The 20,326-nt window shown below is 49.4% G+C and overlaps 1 protein-coding gene across 7 annotated transcripts in view; it reads left to right on the forward strand.

Annotated features, from left to right (window-relative positions):
- Positions 1-20,326, forward strand: part of LOC102075343 (gamma-aminobutyric acid receptor subunit alpha-3) — a 117,289-nt gene that overhangs the window by 53,495 nt on the left and 43,468 nt on the right. For 6 of the 7 annotated variants that reach the window (XM_074551600.1, XM_074551597.1, XM_074551595.1 and 3 more), the window contains one exon: positions 3,990-4,111. In XM_074551600.1, coding sequence (XP_074407701.1) covers positions 3,990-4,111 — 122 coding nt within the window. Of the gene's footprint in view, positions 1-3,989; positions 4,112-20,326 lie in introns of those variants that run through there. The other variant, XM_074551602.1, reaches the window with a different exon arrangement.

Raw genomic sequence — 20,326 nt, forward strand, 5'->3', positions numbered from 1 at the left:
AGTTTTAACCCGGAAGAGAGATTCCCCCCACCCCATTTAATATTTTAATACTGTTTTAAAGAGCAGAAAATCAATCTACCTCATCTGTTTGGCTGTTAGTGGTGTAATGACCCATGGGCAGCACACCTGACCTGCTGCAGCACCGGGGTTCTTTGCCACCCTGGCTGCTCTCCTGTGCCTGGGTGTGCTCTGGCTGTCCTGGCAGGGAGAGTGCTGCTGCCAGCCTCTAGGAGCTGTCTGGAGGGGATGAAAGCCTGTCAGTCCATGACTGCATCCCACCAGAGCCTTTGCTGGTTGAGCTTGGGGAGCGCTTCGATGCAGATGTGGGGAGGGAGGAGCTCTGCACAGAGAGAGAGAAATAATGCAAATAATACATGACTTCTATAAAACATTTAGAAAAGCCTTTAGAGTGCCAGTTATGGACACTGAAATGTTGTCTGCTGAGTTACAAGTCCAGGAGAGATCAAGGATCTTTGTGCATGAAAAGATGTTGGTGCTGCCCCTCCTGCCCTGCTCTGCTTTGTGTTTGGATTTGACTTTGCAGCTTGCCCTGCCCTGTGAGTGCTGACCCTGCACGGGCACAGTGAGCCCTGGCCTCTCACTCCATCCCCACAACGGCTCTGGGGGCTGTCCCCATGCCCTGTGCCTGCAGCTCTGCCCTTCTCCCTGCTGCCTTTTCCTCCCCACCCTGTATTCAGGGTGCTGCTGCTCCCCTGCCACGCTGGGATTGCTCACAGTACTGATCCCCAGGAGGATTTGCTTCCCAAACTGTGCGTGAGGGCACCCCTGTGCTGATGTGGCACAGCTCCCCAGAGAGCCTGTGCACAGGTGGCAAGGTAATGACTTTTCCTCAAGCCTATCCTAATTAAATTTGCTGTAAACCTCCATCCTTCCTGCCTAGAGGATTTTAATTATTTTAAAACCTTGATCCTGCACATCTCTTTGCAGTCCCTTTATGCCTTGCTAAAGGGCAGCTTTAGCTTTATGTTGAGGTGAGGTGAGGCAGCCCAGAGCTCTCCTGGCAAAGGAATTATTAGCCCAAATCAGGTGCCAGGCATAGGTGCTGCTGCCTCTCCCCTGCTGCACCTTCCCTTGTCCTGCCTACGCTGCTCTTCCCCCAGCACCTCCCAAGTGGATCCCACACTGCTCACATTGAAGTCAAACCCTCAAATGTCAGGCTAAGTAAAACAGCTTTGAAATTTGTAAACTCATTTTTCCCATCACCGCTGAGCCTCCACCAGGAGTTCCTTCACAAAAATCCGTCCTCTAGCTCTTTTATATTATGGGTAATTTTTAAAGATAGCTTATAAAACATTAATGAATGAGCTTTTCATGAGCATGCTAGCTATTCATAAGTTATAGATGGTTATATACTCATCAGCAGACACTGGGACAGATTGCTTTTAACCATGACATCTATTGAAAGCTGGTACAATTGAAACCCCACTAATTACTGCAGGCATTTGTTAAATTTCTCAAAACTCTTCTTACCTGCAGGGAGTTCAAGTCCAGATGAAAAGCCAAAACCAGCATTTGGATTCAGCTGTAAATCTTGGAGGCTGTGATGCAGTTTGTAATGCCAGACATGTTTTGATGTTTGGATCTGGCAGGTTGCATTAGGGCTGGGTCAGGTGTTATCCCAACCATGCCTCATCCCATGCAAACTAGAATTTCAGCACTGTGTTACCCTCCTGGAGGCTCAACTTCCTGGCTTGACCACTTCTCCAGGTGTTGCTTTGCTAAAAAACAGAGGCCAGGTTGTCCTGGGAGAGGTGGGATGTGCCCCTGGAGAAGCAGACCTCAGGCACTTGAAAGGAAATTTTCCAGAGTGTTTGGTCAATGAAACCAATGAAAATTAATGTCAGAATTGCCCAAAAGGGAATATTTCAATTAACTGCAGCATTCTAAATAGTATTGATTCAACCTGACTCTAGAAGTACCCATACCGTACTCTCAATTTTTCCTCTTTTGCTAGGAAATACTCTTTGCACTTCTTTTATCTTACAGAATCTGAGTTTTCTGTTGGGTGAACACTTTGATAGAGAGCTCTGGCACTTGTCACCTTACTGACACTTGACAGTGTATTTACAGGTGCACCAGCAGTGTCAGGGCTAACCAGTCTGACCAGATGGGATGCAGCAGAATTAAGCTTTGAACTCCTTAAATAACATTCCTTTTCCTGTAGTTTTTTTGTTGGTTTTATTATTTTTCCCCCCAGTTATTTCATGATGCATGCTGAAAGCAGTGGCTGCCACACATCAAAGGACATAAGGCTGGGGTGGGAAGGGAAGGGGCAGAAGTGTTAGAAAGTGACAATTTAGGGGCTTTTCTTCCCCCAGCATTACATTTCTGATGGTCAAAAGTGCTGTCCTTGGTAATTGGAACCATGATTTGCATGTCCACCAGCTCTGGTCTGTGGCATTCATGGTGTTCCTCTGGCCAGTGCTCCCCAGTTATTCACCTCTCCATTTAGTGCCTATTTACCAGTCAGAGCTTCCCTGCTCCCAAAGGGCTCCTGTAACTGCTGCTGAGCATCCCTCTGCTTCAGCTGCCTTTTTTCCCCTGCCTGGCTGGGCTCTTTCAGCCACCTTGCTGCCTGTTTGTGCCTCTTAATCTTTCTTTTTGCCTCATTTGTCTCTCTGTTATTTCCTCTTCCATCTTCCTTGAAAACTCTTCATCTCTATAGATTTTTCTTTTTGTTTTCTGTTACTTAATCTTCTGCCTTTCCATTTGTTTTGGTCCTAACAGCTATTTTTGCTGGGGAAAGCTGTGCTTGAAGCCACAGCGCTGCTGCTCTGTGCCATCTGAAATCTCTTTTAGAGGCAGGTGGTTCCAGAAGGACTCACAATCTCCTTTTCTGTTGATTGAAAGGAAGACACAAAATGCAAATGTATTACTTGAGCCCCTTGTGTTTGCAAAACTGCATTGAAGATTTTGTTCAGTGAGATGTGCTTTTTTTAGAGGAATTTACTCCTTGTTTTATTCCACCTGGGGCAGAATGTGTTCTGAGGAAATCATCTTGTTTGGGGGCTTCCAGGCTTCTTGTGTTGAGCAGAGATGGGAATGTGGAAGCTCATTTGTTTTTATAAGCAGGGAAAAGTTCAGCAAACTGCAGGGATGGTTCACTAAGTGTTTTAATGATGAGGCTTTAAGCCTGTTTACTGAATTCCTATTTTTCTGTCTCACCTCTTCCCTGGGGCAGAGATCTTTGAAATGGCTCAATCTGCCAAATACCTGGTGTCACTTCTTCCTTGCTGCCTGTAAGGAAACAGTGGCACTTCAATAACTCAGCTTCCCACAGCCTCTGCTCAGAAAATGCCCATTTTTAGGAGCAGGCAAGGGATGCTGGGGCATTCCTGTTAAAACAGGGCTCCTAAACCACTCCCTGTGGTGCAGTGGTGGATCCCACATGGTGGATCTGGGCAGGGAAAGGTGGGGAGCTCTGTGAGGACAGAAGGGAGATGATGTTGATCAGAAATCCCTGTGGTGAGTCCTGTAAACACATGAATTTACCAAAATCTGAGTCCCATCCTGCCTTTCAAGCCCTTCCCTCCCTGTAACTGGGAAAGGAAGGGAGGGGACAGTGAGGAACTCTGTGAGGACAGAAAGGAGCTAATCAGAAATCCCTGTGGTGTGTGCAAACACAAATTTACCAAAATCTGCATCCCATCCTGCCCTTCAGGCCCTTCCCTCCCTGTAGCTCTGGGAAAGATGGGATGGGGACAGTGGGGACCTCTGTGAGGACAGAGAGGAGCTGATCAGAAATGGCTTGAGGTGAATCCTGCATACACAAATTTACCAAAACCTGAGTCCCCTCCTGCCCTTCAGGCCTGTGCCCTGTGGTGAGTCCTGCAAACACAGGAATTTACCAAACCTGATTCCCATCCTGCCCTTTGGGCCCTTCCCTCCCTGTAGCTCTGGGTGCATGCACAGTATAGATTTCCCCTCTAACCCTCTCTCCTGGTTTTTCCCCCCTCTCCCCATGCCAGGCTCTCTCAGAAGCACGTCTCAGATGTGGTGGATGACAGCAAGGACAACATCACCATTTTCACACGCATCCTGGACCGGCTCCTGGACGGCTACGACAACCGCCTGCGGCCCGGCCTCGGAGGTCAGTGATGCTCCCTGCAGCCCTCAGCAGGGACAGGCAGCTCTGATGGCTCTGGAATGGCTCTGGCACTGCCAGGAGGGTGGGCTGTTCACTGCCAGGCTCCCTTTGGGGCTGTTTTGAGGGTGTTTGGTGTCAAATTTACAGGCAACCCCAACGAGGGGTGTGACCGTGTTCACAGGGGTTCTTGGATGAGGGAAGAGATGAGAATGTTGACTCCGTGTTTCAGAAGGCTGAATTATTATTTTATTATATATATTACATTAAAATTATACTAAAAGAATAGAAGAAAATGTTTCATCAGAAGGCTAGCTAAGCTAAGAATAGAATCAGAAAGAATGATAGCAAAAGCTTCTGTCTCGGACAGAGAGTCTGAGCCAGCTGACTGTTATTGGCAATTAATTAGAAACATCCAATATGAGCCAATCACAGATGCACCTGTTGCATTCCACAGCAGCAGATAATCATTGTTTACATTTTGTTCCTGAGGCCTCTCAGCTTGTCAGGAGGAAAAATCCTAAGGAAAAGATTTTTCATGAAAAGATGTCTGTGACATGGTAGAATTTTGATACTAGTGAAGGCTATAGCAAAATTTTCCTGCCTATCAATGCTGTCTTTTTTGATCCTTTATTTTCCCATGATGTCTTCTCAAAATTTATTTCTACCTCTATTGGCTTTTGATATTTGATTATTCAGTGACACCTGTACCGAACACATTTGTTTCATTTCTGATTGTTACTATCAAAAGGCTAATTAATTACTTTATTATGCTATATTATTCTATACTATATTACACTATATTACATTACATTACATACATTACATCTGAACTGGATCTGCCAGGCACTCAACCCTGCACACACTGCACTGAATCTCATGACTGTCACCCAACAGTCCTGACACACACACACACCTGGCCCTGACAGGCCAAGGAAACAAAACATCACTCTGGGTAAACAATCTCCATGTGGCATTCTGCTTTGGCACAAACACAGGCACAGCAAATGATAAGAATTGTGTTTCCTTCCTCCTTGAGGTTCAGAGAATGAAAATTCCAGAAATATTCTTGGGAAGATTCATGCCTTGCTTTTCTCTGTGAGGAGAAATGTGAGGCTACAGTTTGGCTATTGTGTATCTCGTGGGCTGAGGTGAGTCCCAGGGTGCTGTGGTGGCCTGTGACAGTGCAAGGACAGGCCTGCAGATGGAGCAGCTGTGGGTGAACCTATTCCTGCTATTTTAGAGGCTGAAAAAAAAATTTCCTTTCAGAATGCTGATACATTCACTGAGGGGCAGAGCATGTCCAGAGAAACGGTCTGGACACAGCTCTGATGAGGAGCAGCTGGGGGAGACCAGCCTGGAGAAAAGGGGGGACATTCTCACTTTCTGCATCTCCCTGAAAGGTTGGAGCCAGGTGTGGGTCAGTCTGTTCTCCAAGAAAAGGAATGACTGGACAAGAGGAGATGGCCTCAAGTTGCACCAGGGGAGGTTTTAGATTAGGTATGAGGAAAAACTTCTCATAGAACGGGTTGTAAAGCACTGGAAAAGGCTCTCTGGGAAAGTGTTGGTGTGGCACCTGAGGACGTGGGTTAGTGCTGCTGGCTGCACTGTTGGACTTAATGACCTTTCCCAACCTGAACCATTCTGTGGCTCTGTCCCACCAGCTTGCAGAACCTTCAGCTCATGTTGGTGTTGATTTTAGTCAGTTTGCTTTGCTCTATCTCCACATCTTCTCAGTTATTTCCTATGCAGCTGTCACCTGGCAAGCTCTCCCCCCTCGTGCTGCTCTGGGCACCGGGCACTCACCCAGGCCCTGAGCTGCCTTCAGCGCTGCTGCCAACATTGCTGCTGCAGAGCCTCTCTGCAAGCTCCTGCACTTGTCTGAGGTGCTCAGAAGAAAAAAGCAAGGAAAAACCTTCCCACCTAATGCCTACAGCTACAGTCAGCATCATCTAAGGGGGCAGAAGAAACAGGGAGATGTGTGGGGAAGAGAGGTGTGAGATTAGGAAAATGTGGGCCTGGGTGGTTTCCTGATGTGCTGTTGCTGTGGCAGAGGTGGCCCCTATCAGGTGCTGACAGCTGAGTGTCCCTGGGGCTGGGAGGGGATGTCCCTGCACTGCTCTGGGCTCTCCTCACCAAAGCTGTGTTGCTGCTGGTGATTCCCACCCAGAGCTGGAGCCACCACCTGCTGTCCCATTTCCTGCAGTCCTGCTGCCAAGAGCTGCTTTCCTGAGCTCTTGCATGCTGATGGGATCTCCTGGAATGTCCCTTTCCTTCCCCAGAGCAGCCCTGCCTCTCCCAGCCCCATGTCCAGCTCTGTGCACAGCCCTGAGCCCTGCAGCTGCCCTTTGGAACCATGCCAAGCATGAAGGGCTTTCCCAGCGAGCATCCTCCCCTCCGCTGTGCTGCAGGACCCGGGCAGGAAAGGGTTACAGTGTCTGCATAAGCAATCAGTCAGTTTTATTGCTTTTGTTGCTTGTTTCTTTCCCCCAGAATTAACTGTGGTCCCACTAATAGCTTTGCTTCCTCGAGTCTCCCCGATGGCTGTATTGATTTAAGTGAAACGAGCTCTGCACGGGGGCTGAGGGGCATTTCTGCTCACTGCAGGCTCAGCTGCAGACAAGGCTGCTCAGTATTAACAGGAGGAGTCCCAAGAGCCCCTTGCTGGGGAAGTTCAAACCTTTCTTGGAACATCTTTGCTCTGTTGCTTTAGATCCTTTAATAACGTGTTTAACATAATAAATTGCCTTTGCCCGAGCCAGCCCTTGCCTGTTTAAGGACTGCTCTCACCTCCTTGCTGGGGCTCCCTGCAGAGCCTCCTTTATGCACCTGGAGCTTCCCTGGAGCTGCCAAGAGCAGGAGAGGGGAGATGTGGCAGGAGAAGGAGGTGGAAGTGCGTGAGCAAGACTGAGTTGTCCTGTGCCCAAAAAGAAGAGATGCTGAAGTGGTGGAATGCAGATGAAGGGACCACAAGAGATTCTTAGTGAACGACAGAGCCTTGAGGCACTCTGGCAGACCCAGGTGGGAGGTGGTGATGAGGGCTGCAGGTTTTGGGGGCTCTTGACTGGCAGTGAGTTGTCCTCTGTGTGTGGAGCAGCCTGGTAAGCCAGGCTCTCCCCAGTTTTTGTTGTTTTTCCCAAGGCTGAAGCCTTGAAGGTCTCTCAGGAGGAGAATTGGAGGGAAAGACCTCTCTCACTGCTGCTGGTGGCCAGAGAAGCAGAAATGGTTCTGCTGTAGACTACAGAGCTTGGGGTTAATGGAAGAGCCTGGGGTGGGCTCTTTTATCTTACAGAATCTGGGTTTTCTGTTGGGTGAACACTTTGATAGAGAGCTCCAAGCCAGCTCTGGTACTTGCCACCCTACTGACACTTGTCAGTGTATTTACAGGTGCACCAGCAGTGTCAGGGGTAACCAGTCTGAGCAGATGGCATGCAGCAGGATTAAGCTTTGAATTCCTTAAATAATATTGCTTTTCCTGTAGTTTTTTGTCCAAGGCTGTGTGAGGGCTGGGAAGGGGATTGCATTGCTCCCCATGAGCAGCTGTGCTGCAGTGGGACTGGGCTATGGACAAGGAACATTGATTTTCCTGTAAGACAGCACTGGGCAGTCCCTGCAGTGTCCCCATTCCCCTTGGGAATGTTTTCCATTGGTTTTCTGAAGATGTCAGGCAAGAGCATCCATACCCTGCAGTCCATGGAAAGGGCAGATGTGGTGCTCTCATGTCCGCACAGGCTGCTGGAACGATGGAGTTCCCTAAATTTGGTGTAACCTGTGTGTAGCAGGACATGCAGGCTCTTTGCCTGGTTGCTTTTCCTATTCTGGCTGAGATGACCCTGCAGACATTTGGGCCATGGAGGGCTGGGCAGGGTTTGGGGCTGCAGCACCTCTCAGGGCTCTGCAGTGCTGTGTGTGCTCAGCCCTGTCCCCTCCCTCAGCTCCCTGTGCACCAGGATCTGAGCAGTGTTTGTTTAGACTTTGGGAGAAGACACTGTGTAAGCAACAGAGTGTTAATGTGGTGACTTCTCCCCTCAAGATAGCCTCTTTGTATTTATTTTCTTATCCCCTCTGCTTTCACCATCTGCTGCCACCCACTCTAATAGCTGCCATGCCAGAGCTCCTCTTGCTGCCAGGATGCTGCAGGCACGAGCTGAAGCAAGTGCTGAGGCTGCTCAGGAGTGCCTGCTGCTGCTGCAGAGCCAGGCTCCAGGTGAGCATGGCCCTGTCCCCAAACGGGCTCCAGGTGAGCGTGGCCCTGTCCCTAAAGGGGCTCCAGGTGAGCATGGCCCTGTCCCTAAAGGGGCTCCAGGTGAGCGTGGCCCTGTCCCCAAAGGGGCTCCAGGTGAGCATGGCCCTGTCCCCAAACGGGCTCCAGGTGATCAGGGCCCTGCCTGCTGCCCCTGCCCCAAACAGGGCACATCCAGGCCAGCCAGGAGTCCATGCTGGCCTGAAGCAAGGGCTGATTTGGGAGCACAGTTCTTCAGAGGAAGGGGGCTGTCAGACCCCTTCTCCTGCAGTGAGCCCCTGCAGCACTGGGGACAGGACCATTTGTGTCACAGTGTCTGGCAGGAGGTTTCTCCCTGGCGCTGCCCGCTGGATTCCTCTTAGCAACAGAGCTGAGTTTTCTCTGTGGCCTCATGACCACTGAAGGACAGCCTGTGCTCGGGGAAGGGGGAGCTGCATAGCCAGAACATCTCCTAGGGCTCAGAGTGGGGCAGGAGAGGAAGGAGCTGTCAGCACAAAGGCTCTGTTTCCCTGGGAGAGCAGGGGGCAGATTGGTTATTAACTCAGGAGAGAGCAGTGATGGAGCCCGAGGGAATGGAGACATCTGCTGTGATGGCCAACCTTGCAGGATCACAAAATGTCCTGAGAGAGCTTCTGTGGGCAGCACGGGCCTCTGCTCCTGGTCTGGAGCTGTGAAGTCCCACAGATGCTCTGTGAAGTCCCACAGATGCTCTGCCCAGCCTGCAGTGCTTTACTGAGAAGTGTCTGTCTCCATCTCTCAGGTTCTCCTTGCTGGGGCTCCCTGCAGAGCCTCCTTTATGCACCTGGAGCTCCCAAGAGCAGGAGAGGGGAGATGTGGCAGGAGAAGGAGGTGGAACTGCCTGAGCAAGGCTGGGATGTCCTGTGCCCAAAAACAAGAGATGCTCAAGTAGTGGGATGCAGATGAAGGGACCACAAGAGATTCTTTGTGAATGACAGATGTCCTGTGTGTCCTTGCAGTCCTTACAGGGCCACTGTGGTGCCCAGCACAGTGACCATGGGGGAGGACACAGAGGTTGGGGGTTCCAGGGTCAGTGGTGCTCCCTGGACAGCTGAACCCCCTCCACTTTATTCCCTATTGATGGCATTTGGCAAATGGAACAGAGCCATGCTGGGAATGCCTGGGCAGGGCTGGGAGGGGACATTTCCAGGGTTTCCCTTCCTTACAGCCTGCTTTAAATATGCTTTGGCAGTGTAGGGCTATTACTGCTGGAGGAGGAGGCATGTGGGACCTTCCCACAGCTGCCTGCAAAGCAAAAGGGGAATTTCCAGCTCAGGCCTGTGGTGTCTTTTCTCCATCCTTAAGCTGTCAGCTCTGACTTGCCAGTGGTTTCAATCTGTTAATATTTATCCTGCTGTTGTATTTCCATGATTACTTTGTCAGCACAGTGCACCTCGGTTGGAATTTCTTTTGTTCCCTCTTTCTGTGTTGCAATGTCTCTTCCTGCTCTTTTAATGATGGTGTGGCTTGGCAGGATGGCTCCTGAGGAACATCTGTATCCCTGCCTGGCCACTGGCTGTTCCACAGGGCCAGGGGTGTGCCTGAGGTACATTTGGGGTGAGGCTGAGGAGCCCAGAGGGCATCTGGACAAAGTCTCTGTATTGAGTGGTTGGGAAGAATTCCTGAAAACTGCTGGGATTTTCCAGGACATGCCAGGAGGGAAACATTTTTGCCCCAAGGAAGAGGAGAAGAGAGAGGAGGCTGCTGAGTTTTCTGAAAGATGAGTTGTAAACATCCTAGATAAGCCAGTTTCTCCAATTGCAATTAACCAGCAATTTGTAGCACGTTAAGCAGCCGGGCTGGGATCGATGGGTGTTATCCCTCCTGGATGCAGCACGACTGACAAGGGAACTCCTGTGGTGTTTCCTTGAAGCCTCTCTGGAGTCCCTGAGCAGCTCAGCCCTGCTGAGGGGTGGTGGCTGCTCAGCAGCCTGCCAGGCCAGCTCTGCACCAGGGGCTTCTGAGATTTGGGGGCCTCCTGAAGTGTCCTTGGGGTTTAGCAGGACCAGCAAACACTGACATTTGGATTAAAGCAGCACAATTCGCAGGCAGAGCAAGGCCCTTCACCCCCTGAGTTCCTTCTCCTTTGGGGACAGGTGTGGCACCCATTCCTTGTTCTTGGGGTCGTCCCATCCATGCAGAGGGGAGGCCCAGTTTTTACCCTCCCAACTGGGTCTATCCAGAGGGTGAAAGCAGCCCAGGCTCCTCTCTCCACTGTGCTGCTCCTTGGTGTCAGCACCCCAGGACTTGGTGCAGCCAGGGCCTGCTGCTCACATCAGGGATGCCCACCTGGCCTGTGGTGCTTTTTCTCTATCCTTACTGTGTCTGCTCTGTCTTGCCAATGGTTTTGATCTGTTAATATTTATCCTGCTGTTGTATTTCCATGATTATTTTGTCAGCAAAGTGCACCTCAGTTGGGGTTTCTCCTGTTTCCTCTTTCTGCAGTGCAATGTCTCTTCCTGCTCCTTTAATGATGGTGTGGTTTGGCAGGATGGCTCCTGAGGAACATCTGTATCCCTGCCTGGCCACCTGCATTTCACTAATTCAAGTGCTGATAGCCAGCAGGGCTTGGATTTGGGTTCAGAGCAGCTCCCTTTAGGTTAGACATTCCCAGGAGATGCTTGGTGTGCTACACCTCAGTGCATCTGTCATTTTGGCCTGACCTCCTGCAGGTGAGGGCTTGTCTCTTACTGTGGGAGCACTAAGGCACAGGGGCTGAAAGAGAATAATTAAATTACAGAACTGCCTTCTCTTGAAAGTACAGTACTGTCCAAAATGAAACAGCAAGACCTTATCTGCCTGGCAGGAACCAAGAAGAAATCTGTTTACAGTGACATTAACCTATAACAGTGGCAAAAAATGTTAAATTGTCCAGATTGAAGTTTAGGGAACTTCTATTTCCTAAAATCTGGATGAAATGTTGAAATTGACCTTTTCACTTGTAGATAGGTTTTCACCTGTGTGTGATAAAGCTGCCTCAGAAACATTATCTAGACCGAGTGTTTGTGTGAGAGAAACATGAGATGACAAACAGAGTTGTCCTCTGTTGTTTATTACAATTTCTAGGGTTTTGAATCTGTGTTTAATCTGTTTTTCTGTCTTAATGTTCCACTTCTCCTAACTTCTCATCTCTTCTCTCTGATCTGACTTCATGCTTTGTATTGATTACTCCAGGGAGGAATTTGATCCTTTCTTAAAAAAAACCCCAAAATCCATGTCTTATCTCTGACTTTCGTCTCTGTCTGAGCTTCCTTGATGAGTTTTAATTTGAAGCTGAGGCATTGCCTGAACAGCATTTCCTTCTGTTTACCTTTCTGGGCAGCAGGGACCCTGCTCTGCTCATCAAACTTCTGAAGTCAAGATCTGTCTGTGAACAAATTAAAGAAAGGTTGTGTTCCCCTCGAGGGCAGCTCTCCAAAGGCAGCTTTGCTGTGGATTTGCAGAGCCCTGGTGCTCTCCTCTGTGGCCCAGAATCCCTGGTGGTGCTGCTGTTTACACCCCTGGTGCACAGCTGTGTGGGAGAAGCCTTGCACACATCAGAAGGCAGGCGAGGAGCACGGCCCTGACAGCTGTGCCTAAGGGTGGAAGTCTTCTCTTAAATAAGTTATGAATGTGCTGAGGGCAACACAAGCCTCTATCAAAGCTTCAGGGGTGTCACAAGAACCAGGGAGGGGTGGGGAATCCACTGTGAAAGGAGATTGCTTTTGGTGTGAAACACCTGGCTTTGGGTCACACTGGTGCTTTGGGGGCACCTGGCAGAGCTGTGAGGGGGTCACCACACTAGGTCTATGCCTGCCACCCTATGCAAGGGCATTCATGTGGCCAAAATCCATCACCAGCATTGTGTGCACGCTCCTGGGCTCTCCAGAGCAGCCCAGCCAAGCCCCTGGGATGTGAGGCTGTGATTTGTGGGTGCATTTTTTAGTCCAGCCAAGCCCCTGGGCAGTGGGGCTGTGATGTGTGAGAAGCGTTTCTCTGCTCCTGTGGATGCCTTTTTTTAACCCATCCAAGCCCCTGGGCTGTGGGGCTGTGATTTGTGAGATTGAGAAGAGTTTCTCCTGCTCCTGTGGGTGCCTTTTTTAGCCCAGCCAGGCATTTAGGCTGTGGGGTTGTGATTTGTGGATGCCTTTTTTAGCCCAGCCAAGCCCCTGGGCTGTGGGGCTGTGAATTGTGAGAAGGAGACATGTTTCTCGTGCTCCTGTGGATGCCTTTTTTACCCCAGCCAAGCCCCTGGGCTGTGATTTGTGAGAAGTGTTCCTCCTGTGGGTGCCGTTTTTAGCTGGTGCCTTCCCTGGCTGTGTTTTTCCAGCGAGGAGCTCTCACCCTGCCCTGCACCCACACATGTAGGCAAGAAGATTTTCCCCAAGGAGCAAGAGATATTTCTAGGAAAGCAAAGGCAGCTGGAGGGGGTTTCTTGCCCCAGTAATATGCACTGGAGTGTCTCAGAGCTGCAGTGCTGGCTCAGCCACCTGCAGTGAAGCAGTGTGAGTGTCGGGCAGCTGCTCCCTGCCCGAGGGGGAGCTGTGCATGTGTCAGAGATGGGATGATGGTGTTTGTTTATAATGGCTCTGGAAGGCGATAGCTGATGTTTCAGCATGTTGAACATGTGTTAGATGGGTTTAAGAACATTAGTAGATGATGTTATAGATGGCTATAAACTGCTTGTGAGGATGTCTTTATTGATCTGTTGGACTATGGCAGCTTCTCCTTTATTAGAATTTCCATTCATTCAGGCCCATGTAAAGGATTTATAATGGGGCTTTGATATGGATTGAGAAATAAGATTGTTTTATTGGATGTTATGGAGTTTAAAAACAACTTTAATTGGTTTGTTCTGGGAAGCTGGTGGTGAAACAACTGGTCAGATACTGAGGAAATAGCAGTTATTTTATTTGTTGAGCTGGAGGACAAAATGTTTGCAGCAGTTCATGTGGTAATATAGAGGTATTGTTTATGTCTGATGAGGCAAAGTCATTGATTGTGTTGGTGGTGAATTTCAGCCCTGATCCACCTGAAAAAAGCAATCAAATCACATCTATCTGAGCCCCCTGTGGAGGGGGGATTAATGCTGCTGCTTCAGACCTGTTAGCTTCTTAATGCTGTTCCATTTATTTAAAGGTTATTGTTTGATTAAATAAAAATACTGGAGTGTTGGTGAGGGTGGAGGATGCATGGGGCTTTGGGGAGTGAGGCTATGAGGCTAAACTGTGCAGGGTCCCTTAAGCAAAGACTATTAAAAGTCATAGGGAAATACCCTGTTGTGGCAAAACTCTCACCTGGTGGGGCAGGAATTTCCTGTTATATTTCTTTGACTACTAACTTGTCACTGAACTTTAAAAATGTGCCTCTGAAGGATGTGCAGCTAATGTTTATTAAAAAGAAAAAAAGAGTGCTTGTGGAGTACTGACAATTATAGGCACAGAGTATAGCCTAGAGAGGGATTTTAATCTGCAATTTGCATTGTGAGGAAAGGACACCCCGTTCTCTTTACCTTCTGGAAGGATATAATTCAAACCAAAGTGCTGAGAACAACAGGCATAGAAGAAGCATATGATTTTTTTATTTTTTTCCCCCTCTCCCAACCTGCTGGAAAATCCTATTGATGACAAAGTTCAGGCTGAGTCAGTGGATGGAACAACTCGTGACTGGAGCGAAATAAATTGTGTCTGAAAAGCCAGGATGCTGTTTGGACGTTGCAAAAGCCACTTCAGACAGCTCTGGTTTGGAAAGATCAGTTGTGATAGGAGAAACTTTGCTGAGAAAAGGTTCTGAGGAGCATAACAAACCCCCACAAAGCACAGCCATTGGCACAGGCCCTGGTGCATCCCTCAGAGCTGTTGCTGAGGAAATTTTGTGTTCATGAAGGCCAGATCAATTTTTTTGCTGTCCTGCATTCATTCTTAATCATCTGATTTCTTATCTCATCATGTGGATGTCACTTTAGCCAGCTACAAAAAATGCAAACTCTGTGGGGTTTTGTCCCCCCCCAAGTTGTGTTTTATGTGAAGGGTCTGTGCACATGTGGGAATTGAATTCCAGGCTCTTGTGCATGAAAGGTGAGAGCTCTTTTCTTTGGAGAGATGCACCTGGTCTTGCCTGAGTTTGAAAACACCTTTTCCTAGAAAAGAGCCTTGTCTGCTTTCATGAGGAAGGGTTAAAAAACAAAAGCATGAAATCTCCTTTCTCCTTCCCTGATCAATCTGGCCATGGTTATGAGAGAAGCTTTCTGATAGCTCCTCTTTGTCATGTCATGTCAATACCATTAAGGCCACTTTGGCAAGGGAAGCAATGTATAATTAATCTGCAAATCAGTAAAGAGGATGTGATTTTTATACAAAGGAGAAGGTCTTTAACTGCAGAAGGCTTTGTGTGGGCATGGCCATGCTTGGATGGGGCGTCCCTGGAGCATCCCTGTCCCAGCAGCTCCCCTGAGTGACACACCTTCAGTGGGGCCCATTTGCTGCCCTCCAACAAAGGGGCTGAGTCAACAAATAAATAGGAACCAGATGGGGCAAGGCTGAAGTCAGGAGTATGCCCCTGAACACCTGCCCAGTGAGTTGGTTGAGCCAGAAAAATATCTTTAAGACTTTGCCTCCATCCTCTGGTTTTGTTGTTTTGGGTTTTTTAAAGCTTCGGCTCAATTGGAATTATTATTATTTTGATGCAGAACGCATTAAAAAGGGAAAAGGAAAAAAAATCCAAGCCCTATCTGGACTGATTTGTTCCCAGAAAGATGTTCAATTTTGTATGTATAATTGAAAGGGGCTAAATATAGCTATATTAATATTTATGGGCCTTATGTTGGAGTCAATACAAGAGTTGCTGTTCAAGGCAATTAAGCTTTACCTTTTCACATGTAGGATTTCGGTGTTTGGAGATGACATTAGCGGTGTGACCTGCATCCAAGAGAGAAAACACTAAAAGCATGCCACCATCTGTGGAGTATGATACCCTGTATTTAGTGCTGTTTGCTGACAGGCAGTTTGTCTCCAGCGAGGCTGATCTCTCCAGGGCAGGGCTGCTGTCTTAATAGCAGGGAAATCAGTGCTCTGGGAGGCTTGCAGGAGAGCTGGCCCTGCTGTGTTTAGGGAGGATCTCAGCCACGAGCCTCTGGTGACATCACAAAGTGAGGATTGCCCACCTCTGCTGCTGGGGATAAAGGGAAAAGCGTGATGGTGGCACTGGATGGATCCCATTTGTGCTCACACCACCCACACCCTAGAGCTGGAGCACGGGAAATGTGACTCTGGGAGGGCTCTGTGTGCCCTGTGCCAGGGCTCAGGCTCTCTGTGCCTGTCTGCAGGGCCAGTCACAACCTTCATGTCACCAAAGCACCGAGAAAGCAAATCCTGTCCGGGGCTCTGTAGGGAGCGTGTGCATGGGGAATTAGGTCGGGGCTGGGAGGATGAAAACAAGTCAGTTTGCATGAATAACAAAGGCAAAGTGATGGTGTGCTGGATTTCTGAAGCACTGCCTTTCAAGAGAAGGGTATCACTGGGATAACATGACAAGAATCCTGGCAGTGGCTGAATTGCCCTGCATTGCTGCTTTTTGGGAGCTGCATCTCCTTGCTGCTCCAGTTAACAAAGAGCTGTTGGATGCTGTAAAATCTCTCACTGATAGGGAGTGTCTGAGTCCTGCCTGTCTCTAAATTTGATCAATGTGTCAGGCTTTTTCTTTTCTCCATCTGGCTCTGACAACTGCCTTGGGGAGGGAGGGCTGCAGCACGGAGCCTTGCTCGGGTTGACCTGCCCTCCCCAGGGCTGCAGGTGGAGATTGTCTCAGTGATGCTGATCGTGGTGCTCATCCCTTCTCCAAGGACTCTCCAATCCTGAGTGGGTGTGTTTCTGTTCTCTCCCTGGTGCGTGGTGTGTTTTGGTAGCTGGAAGCCTTTTAACCTCCTTCAGTAAGCATCAGGGGGGTGCATTTTCCAAGGATTTTCATTAGCTTTAGCTGCTGGAGCACAATGGCTGCTTAAACAGGGAGGGAGAAGTGGAAATCAAAGGGCACACCTGCTGATTAAAAACTGGGGGCCATGATTTCAGTGGTGGAAAATGAGTTTTCAACTCCAAGTGGCCCTTTGGAATTCCACCTCACTCTGGGGGTTTGCTCTGGGTGATGCTGACCCCAGCACTGGTATTTCCAATTACTGATGACACAATCCTTGCCCAAAGGTGCTGGCTCCAGAGCAGAGGAGTTTTCCTTGGTGTGCCTGTGAGTGAGCCAGTCCCACCTCATTTCTGTTCCTGAACAAGGGCAAGCCAAGCCATATATTAAGGAACAAGGAAATTGCACCAGTTAAATTTAAAAAACTCATTTAGCTAAAGCAGTGTAAGCGCCCATGAATATTTATCTGATGTTATGGAAGCGTGCGGACTCCCACCTACTTTATTAAATTGATTTTCAATAAAAATGCAAGTGGAAGACATTTGATTAATGGCTAGTGGGACGGGACAATTAATGTGAAGTCTGGAGTCAGCAAGAAGTGTCCCCTGAGCCTCTGTGTCCCTGCTCCAGGCTGGGCTAAGAAAAGGTTTCTAAACTGCTCCAAGGGACCACAGCAACACTTATCCATGTGGTTTCTAAAATGGGGTGAACAGGAGCCAGTGCATGGTTTTGCTGAGGTCCTGACCTTGAGGCTGGCATGTGATATTTGCTCCCAGTGTTCTGATTTTCCCAGATTTTCCCTGTTTTCCCACCCCTCGGAGCAGGCTGCACCTGAGAATTAAACCCAGCAGCGAGCTCCGGCGCTCGTGCCGGCTTTGACTGAAGCTCCCTGGGCCTTTGCATTTAAACATGCCTGGGATTAGCTCCATCAGTCTCCAGATCTGCTCAGCTCCTACCAATTTCCTGGCTCGGATTTGTCTCCTGCAGGAAGGCAATTTGGAGCTGTAAGGTTACAGCTCTATTAAGGCTCTCCAGCGCGGTGTCCCGCCGGGATCCTCGCGGCGCTGCTGCCGCCTCTTTCCGAGGAGCTGCAGGGAGATGCTGATCGTGGGCCAAGTGGGGGTTCCTGTGATGGGATCCTGCTCACTCAGGGCACCTGAGCAGCCCTGCAGGGTCTGGGGACTCCCCTGTCCAAGAGGGCAGCAGAGCTGGTGACTCCTTGCTGCCTGGAATGGAAACTCTCTGCTGGGGTCTGGTGAAAAACCTCTGGGAGCTGCTGTGGGAGGGATGTGCCAGCTCCTGTTCTCTGCAGGGCTTGCAGAGCCAGGGGTGCAGGGTTTTGGGGTGATGGTTGGGGGGCAGGCAGGTGCCTTGTGGGGCAGGGAAGGCTGGGCAGGGAGGTGGCTCCATCTCAGCGCTCCTCAGCCTGTGGGGCACAGAGAGGCACCACAACACCGTGAGCCACTGAAACTGCTCCCCAAGTGGCACCAGATAAACCTGGGGCACAAATCCTTGCTCCAGCCAGGATGACAGCCCCATGCCCTGCACCTCGATGCCCTCAGCCCTTCCCAAGGGGCACCTGACACCCAAAGGGCTCCAGCCAGATGGCACAGGGAGAGCACCCAGGGGCACAGAGCTGCAGATGCTCCTGCTGCTGCACCTCCAGCACAAAGAGACTCGTGCAGTCTCTGTTCTGCAGCACTTTGGGGTTCTCTGAACATGCAAATGTGGCAGCAGGGAATAGACACAGACACTCCTGACACAGTTGGGCACTCCCCTGCTGTGCTTGCTTTGCTGGGGAGCTGGGCATGGACAAGAGTGATGGGAACAGAAAGGAATTAAAAAAAAATAAAAGGGAGTAGGTGCTGGCAAATAACTGCATGGCAGAAAAAGAGAGGGAGAGTTGTGGTTGAAAACAGAAGCTGAGGAAAGGCAGATTGGCAGGCAGCATATTTCTGGAGACAGCTTTCTCCTCTTTAGGCTGAGTCACCTAAGAAACGTGTCAATAAAACACACTCTCGGGCACTGTCTCTAATAAATATATATTTAAGAGAGACATTTCTTCAAAACTTCTGCGAGGAGATGTCGAATTCTGAAGGGATGGCATGAAAAATGACATCTCCAGTGGAAGCAGAGAGTTGCCATGGGAACTGGAACGCTTTGAACATACATCACTAAAACAAGAAAACATTTTCCCCAGCAAAGGAAATTAAAAATTACATACATCTGGAGGCATCTGCCCTCTGCCTGTCTCTGATGGGAGCATCAGAGTACCATGCAGCAGATCATAATTCATGTAGTGGGCAGGACTGACAATTCCCTATCAGTTGTTGAATTTTTGTGAGTAACTGTGATGAAAAAGCCTTCCTGTCCTTGGGACAGTCAATGCTGGTGTCTGAAAGTGCTGGGCAGGGGAAGATTTAGAGCCAAAATGGAATTTCCTCTGAAATTGTTTTGCTCACCTGGGGATAAAACAGCAGCCTGAATGCACAACTGAGCCCATCTTGCCATGTGGGCATGAATCCACTGCTGACAGAGCTTGCTGGCCCCACTGGGCAGCCAGGGACTTTTCCTGGGAAGCAGGAGGAGGCAGGTGAGAGGGGATGTCCTGGGGGAGCACAGGGAGTATTTGGGGATTTATCTTGTGCTTTGGAGACACTGTTTTCCCCTGCAAGTCTGAGGCAGCAAAGCCAGGAGGAGATAATTGATAAGTAAAATGTAATTTTTTCTTTCCTTTTTTCTTCTTTCCCAGTGCCTTTTTCGGTGTGTGGCAGAGGTGGCACAGGGCGAGCCCAGGGGAAATGCTAAATTGACCAGTGCAGGGCAGTGTGAATTAAATAAGTTTATTTGCACAGTGCTGAAATAAATAAGCACTGGCCATGCAGCTCAGTGACCTGTGCCTGACAGGGGACAGACAGGTCTGTGCAGAGCTGGGTTCTGCCACACAGACCACGCTGAGGTGCACGAAAAAGGGAAAATGTTTGTCTGCAGTGCCCTGGGAGCGGAGGTGAAGGATGCCAGAAGCATCACCAGAGGCACACTGTCTGAGGAGCTGATTGAGTTCTCTGCTGAAGGAAATGCCAGCCAGGAGCTAATGGATAAGGAACCAGAGTGCAAATTACAGCTTTGCTCCCTGCCATGGTACTCTTGTATCTTGTCTCAGTACCTGGTGTTGGCCTCAGGGGACAGGCTTGAAAATTAAATGGGCCCTTCCTCTGAGCTGTACAGCAACCCCCAGGAGTCACTTTCTTCTATTTTTTATTTCCATTTTTTGCCCTCTACAGCCCATCACGTGTTCTGGCAGTGCTCAGCCTGCAATGAGACACAGCCAGAGGCACAGGCAGGCAGCACCAGGGCTGGAAGGCACATGGGGAAACTGAGGCACAGCAGAGCTGCCTTCAGTGCATGCTCAGAGCCACGGTGCAGAGCAGCACTGGTGGGGCTGGAGCCCAGAGCTCAGCCTGCAAACCTCGTGCACTTCACTGAGACATCTCTTTTCTTACTTCTGCCTCTGCTGTGACACATTTAATGCAGATTTGGTTTGACTGAGGCTGTTTGGTCTGGGGGCCCTTATGACAAGAAGGGCTGGAGCATGTCCAGGGAAGGGAATGGAGCTGGGGAAGGGTCTGGAGCACCAGGAGAGGCTGTGAGGGTTCAGCCTGGAGAAAAGGAGATTCAGGGGTGATTTTATTGCTCTCTACAGCTCCCTGACAGGAGGGGGCAGACAGGTGGGGATCAGTCTCTTCTCCCAGGCAGCCAGTGACAGAGTGAGAGGAAATTGCCTCAGCTTGAGTCAGGGGGGTTCAGGTTGGATATCAGAGAAAAGTTCATTATCTGAAGGGTTGTAAAGCCTGGAACAGGCTGCTCAGTGAAGTGGTGGAATCACCATTCCTGGAAATATTCAAAACACACATAGACGTGGTACTTGAGGACATGGCTTAGTGGTGGACATGGTGGTAGTGCTGGGTTGATGGTTGGAATTGATCTTAGAGATCTTTTCCAACCTTAATGATTCTCTGTTTTTTCTTGCATTCCCCTGTTTGCTTCCTTGCTTTCCAATCTTTGCAGGTGTT

Source organism: Zonotrichia albicollis, chromosome 14 (genome assembly GCF_047830755.1).
Source record: "Zonotrichia albicollis isolate bZonAlb1 chromosome 14, bZonAlb1.hap1, whole genome shotgun sequence".
Classification (NCBI taxonomy): Eukaryota; Metazoa; Chordata; class Aves; order Passeriformes; family Passerellidae; genus Zonotrichia; species Zonotrichia albicollis.